The sequence below is a fragment of the Etheostoma spectabile genome, chromosome 2, assembly GCF_008692095.1.
Source record: "Etheostoma spectabile isolate EspeVRDwgs_2016 chromosome 2, UIUC_Espe_1.0, whole genome shotgun sequence".
Taxonomy (NCBI): domain Eukaryota; kingdom Metazoa; phylum Chordata; class Actinopteri; order Perciformes; family Percidae; genus Etheostoma; species Etheostoma spectabile.
The window spans coordinates 4,122,600-4,128,360 of NC_045734.1; the positions used below are offsets into that span (position 1 = coordinate 4,122,600).

Genomic DNA, 5,761 nt, shown 5'->3' on the forward strand with positions numbered 1-5,761 from the left:
GTTGTTTCCTCTCTACTCCTCTGGAGGAAAACAAACTATTCTACATGAATTTGCGAGACCACATGACTGCAGCTGTCTGTCATGGCCGCAGCCCTTCCGCAACAAATCCGGACCTGGTGGATGTTGACGGACGGCGGAGCACGGAGCCGACACGTAGCGGAGCCGATCCGCAGCCGTTGGAAATTGTGGGTTACACAGCCTGGCTTCGCATCCCACACAAATGTTTCAGTGCAAACTGAAGTTGGCAAATGGCATCTGCTGGAGGGGGAGCATCATTAGTAGGACTGAACTGGTCCTGCACAGGAGCCGGTTGCAAATGTTCTTACTCTAACATTATAGCAAGAAGAAGTTAAAAGACAGAAGTCGACTCAAAATTGAAATTAATGAAATACTAAGGAAGAACATAAACCTATCACTGTGAAACAAAAATCCCTTTTGGGTTTATTTGATTCCGTCACCTCTTATTCTGTCTAGTCTGTGTAGTGATCCTTTTCCTGTTTCTCCTGAGGTTCTCCTTTTTCCAGTAATTAAGGGTCTAAGTTTATAGTAGTGCATTGTTTGGACTGTATAACCTATGACTAAAAACAAATGGCAGTTGATTTGAATTGTATCAATATGGGAAATCGGGAAAATTTAATATTTCTGTTGTCATTTTCAGCCGTAACTGTAACCTTTAAAGATCTATAGTTAAGAACGGGGATCTGACGTCTCCTCTGTGCTTATTTCCTGTCCTGTGTTGCTTTGCTAAACCAAATCTAGCGTTCGGATCAGCAGCATGTCACCGCCAGTCTGACTGACTCCTAGTTTGAGTGGTGTCCGTTTCTTTAGTATGTGGCCCAACAGGTAAATGAGCTCTCCAACCTAACGTTAGTGAATGTGTTGACATATCAAAGCATCAACCGTGCATTTAAAGATGAATGAGATGAGAGTACATCCAGTTGTTCCTCGTGCCCGTTCAGTGACATTAACTTGTACGTACTGGAGTTTTCTACCTGGAAGTTACAGGAAACAAACATTGTGACTGGGTCTATAGTAGATGATAAAGTACAGTAAAAAAAAAAAAAAAAAAAAGGATCTGCATTTGATCCGCTTCATTTTAGCTATCAAAATAAGCCCTTATGAGCCCTGATACTGATGATTTGGATCGGCTTGGGACGGGCCTTCCTGACAGTCAGAAATTCTTGATGTTCATTGTGCCTGTGAGCTACTTTTAAAGACATCTACAAAGGGATTCCAATTAAATTGTGGACAAAACTTCATCCTGCTGAATCACCGTGAATGTCACACATTGCTACTGTCAATAGAAGAAACTGGCATCAGAGGCAATTAAAAACTGATGCAACCTGACAAATGGTTTCTTGGAATAAGAGAGACTTGTGTTTTGCAGAAAAGAGGCGGTAATAACATAATATAATAATCTCCTTTCCTGCCATTAGGCAGCGCTGCAAAATGAATGCAGACCCCCTGCTCATTAAAGTCGACTCAGCAAAACTCAGAAACCATGTTGAACTCCAAGAAAAACAAATCAACAGCACAGTGAGCACATAAATAGTCAGGAGCTCCAAACATAATTAGAGTTTTACATCATATCCAACCCTCCTCCGTTTTTCACGTGTGCACATATTGACAGCGTGTGGAAATACCATGCTAGGATCATTTACCACTGAAGACTGCCCGCGAGGGGGGCAAGCAAGAGGAAAATGTCCTCAGTGGTACATCATCATTACGTTCTCAAAATGTCTCAGGCAGCGAGTCAATTGAAACGTTTTGTGCTGAAGTACAAGGTGGCAAACCTGCAAAAAGCACTGATCTGTTTCTATGCAATCAAATTTTCCTCCTGCTTTTTATGCACCGGAGAAAACCCATAACTTTTATTTCCCATCCCATGTTGTCCATAACACAATCAGAAAAATAAACTTTGTTTGTTTGTTTCCATTTATAATGTGGTATACACAGAAAGCAGCTCATATATATATAGATAGATAGATAGATAGATAGATAGATAGATAGATAGATAGATAAACGGTTCAGCCGATAATAAATACAACACTTTTGAATGAGAATGAGCTCACTGTGGAAAAAATGGATGAATTTCTGGTCTCAGCAGTCAGAAGTCTGTACCCAAAAGTTGACAAGGGATCAAATCAATAGCAGATTTAACTGCGGTAGAAAGGTTTTCTGGCCGCGATGATTTTAAACCATATCTGAGGAACACAAACAGCTCCAGACAGTAACGGCAACAGTTAGAGCAGGCTTGTGTAGGTGGTACCAGGGTGCCAAGGCCTTCACCCGTTTCCCCGGCTGGACATTTGAACAAACGCACACTGAGTCTTCAGATTAGTTTGCTAACGTGTTTTATACTTCAAGTATGAAGGTAGCAAAGAGGTCTCCTTCTTCTTTGTGATTCGTCCTCTTTTCTCCACTACACATCTTTCTGTATCCGTCTGGAGCTGCTACTCTTTAGTCTGTCTCCGACCTTCCATTTCATGTCTTATCTGGTCTTTAGCTTAAGTTCACCAACCTGTCTCTTTCTGTCGTCCAGGGCTGTCCTCGACTAAAGAAAGTTTTAGGAGACTACCATGGGCGTAGGAGGCAAAACAAATGTTGGTGGGTCCTCCCTAGCTTGTCAGTGAGGATAACCATACAGTAGCACCTTGGCTTCAATATCAACACATAGCACTGGTCCATGGTGAGGATTCAAAGAGCTGCTAACACTGGTCGATTGATGTTACCATTACCATAGCTAGCTAGCTAGCCTAGCAGAAACCTCAAATAACTGGAACATACAGGGGTTTTCCTGCATAGAGAAAGCCCCCCAAGTAGTCGGACCCGGGCCCAGGTCCCGTTATTTAACAGATACCAGCATTTTAGCCAGTGTCGGAACATCTCTAGTTGCTGCAGAAGACAAATTTTAGTTTACACATTCCTAGATGTGGCTCAGCCCAGCGATTGTGAACAAACGCTGTCATGTTTTGTTTTGTTCAGGTGGCAGCCATCAACCCCAGCCACCCGCTGGCCCAGATGCCCCTGCCGCCCTCCATGAAGAACTGCATCCAGCTGGCCGCCTGCGAGGCCAGCGAGCTACTTCCCATGAACCCGGACCTCCCAGCAGACCTGTTCACTTCCTGCCTCACCACGCCCATCAAGATCGCCCTCCGATGGTAATTCGTCCCTCACATTTCCCACTTCCTTCTCTCTGCCACACACTTTCTTATTAGGCATTAAAAGTCTGTAAATGTTCCAGATGGTACATTTACTATATGTCTTATATTTTTGCTTTAGTTAGGATTTTTGTTCCCTAACTTTTAATATTTAAGCAGTATTTTCTAACAATGAACTCAAACAGGGAGGAGAAAGATTAAATTTAGTATACACAGGAGCTGTGTGGTTGTTCATGATTAGTTCAGTTTTGCTGTGGCTTACCTATCCTGTTCGAATGCTTCATGACCAAAACTCACTCCAAAGATCCCACAGAGGAACTTTCCAAGGCTATTATAATTAGTAAGAAGTTATTTTTTATAGGCACCATGTTAAGCAATTTGCATGTATTAACAGCTTTGTATTGCCAGTGTGTGAACCGATTGCAACGTAACTTCAAAAACGGACACGGTCCCTACATTTCTCAGTTGGAGGCAGAAGGGCGGGACATTCCTTCTCCATCCTAGGAAACACAAATTTGCCTCCCTGCAGTGCTAACAGTTTGCAACACCAGCTAACATTAGCTCAGAGATGGAGTCAACAAACGTCAACGTCAACAAACCAGCGGCACACACCACGACACAGAATCTAACACACAGTACACGTAAGCACACACACACAAAAACAGTTTGATCAAATTAAGCTTTTCTGGCCAAACGGCAATGGGTCAACATCGGCAGGGCATTTGATTCATGGAGGGACCTTTGTCATCGGAACAAAACATTAGTCAAACTATAATATATAATATCTATCAACATGATTTCAGTCAGTCACCTCTTGTCTATGTCACGTTTACTCAATGGCCACTGGTGACTTTAATATAACAAGGATTTTCTGAAGATTCCACATAGTACCTTTTAAAGCTTAGAATTATTTTTATTTAAATTTAAGATTGTAGATTCATTTTGTACTAGATAATACTTTCTTTCCTCTTATATTCACACAGAAGCACCCATTTTCCCTTTAACCATGCAGTAGAACGTGTACTGTATCATTAATTTGAAAAGCCTGTTAGCGGCCGGTTGGATCACTGCTTTGACACTCTGAGGACACAATGATGTGTCCTGTTCAGAGCGCCGACCCTGCTCAGTATTCACCTATGATGAGAAATATGCAGCTATGATGAAAAATGTAAACTGACATCATCCTCGGCCACGCAAGGATGATGATCCCTGTAGAGGATGATTTAGTAAAAAAAAAAAGGGGGAAAGATATTCAGGTGAAATGTATTCAGGCTTGGCTGATACTGTGGCCTGATGTAAATGTCCATCTTTCAGAGGACTGCACTGATGGAGCTTCAAGCTAAACCACAGGAGTACATGGGTTGCATCAGACAGTCTGCTCCGTGTGGGGCACACTGACTGTGTGGGCTTGCATGCACATGCAAAGGTGATTGCGTCACCTCCGAACCCCTTTCAACACAAAACGCACACAGACACACACACACACCATTCATGTTTTACATACATGTGCTGTAACTCTGCATCCTGTATTTAGGGCAGTTCTTCAGTGCGAACAAGTATCAAAATGTGTCAAAAGTATTGAAAAAGTCTTTACCCATTCTTACATCAGATAGTTCCTCATTAAAATCTGAAGGTCAGCTAACTTTGCTAGTTTTAGACTGTAGTTTGCAGGTAACTTTTTTTGGCTGGTTGTGTTAAGGCAACATTAAATACTGAAGCAATACGAATTCAACTAATTTTTTTAAGAGTGTAAATTGTAATTTCCCCATAGGGGATCAATAAAGAGTATAACTTATTATTATTATTAAGTAAAAAAATGTTCAGCCATTCAAGAAGATAGTAACAAATAGACAATAAACCATGAACCAAATAAACATATATGTAAATTACACATAAGACCATAACACCATAAGCCTCTCATACACGTCTCTTCCCAGCACAAAGCTTCTTGGGAGCCCTCCAGGAAGCTCAGGTACTTTTCCCATTTTCTAGTGTAGACGTCCAATCTGGCAAACTCACAAGGCCACTCTTGGATTGAAGGTGTCCCTTCATTTGTCCATCCTCTTAAAAGATTCTGTCTGTCTATTATTAAAATAGTTTGGACCCAGCTTCCCATCATATGCAATGTAGAGCCAGACCAATAAATCTGCAGGCCAATATTAGGCATTTCCCAAACTATCCGTATCAGCATTTATAATGGCCGATAAATGAATATTTAAAAAAATTAAATTAAAACAGATGAAACACCCTTCAACCATGTTTGAATGAGTTGCATAGTTTGTCCACCAGAGGACGCTCAACAACATCGCTGTTGGCAACACTCGTGTTTAACCCTTTAAGTTTAATATGTTGAATTTGTATTTTTACTAGAGATGTACTGCTACCAATACCAGTATCGGTATCGCCTCCGATACATCCTGAAACGCTGGGATCTGTATCGGGAAGTACTGGAGTTTATCCAGTACAACGTAATAAAGCCCTACAGAAAATCTACGTTAAAGTAGTTTATTTTCTGTTATAACTGACTGTCAAACTAGATAAGAAAAGAAGGTTCTGTGGCATTCATCGTTTGAGAGTTTAACCTGAGCCAGACCGACAAC

General features: G+C 41.4%; 1 protein-coding gene across 5 annotated transcripts in view; it reads left to right on the top strand.

Moving 5' to 3' along the window:
- rptor (regulatory associated protein of MTOR, complex 1) overlaps positions 1 to 5,761 on the top strand; it is a 212,559-nt gene that overhangs the window by 91,719 nt on the left and 115,079 nt on the right. For all 5 annotated transcript variants that reach the window (XM_032536773.1, XM_032536784.1, XM_032536782.1 and 2 more), the window contains exon 7: positions 2,986 to 3,161. In XM_032536773.1, the coding sequence (XP_032392664.1) occupies positions 2,986 to 3,161 (176 nt within the window). The remainder of the gene's footprint in view (positions 1 to 2,985; positions 3,162 to 5,761) is intronic.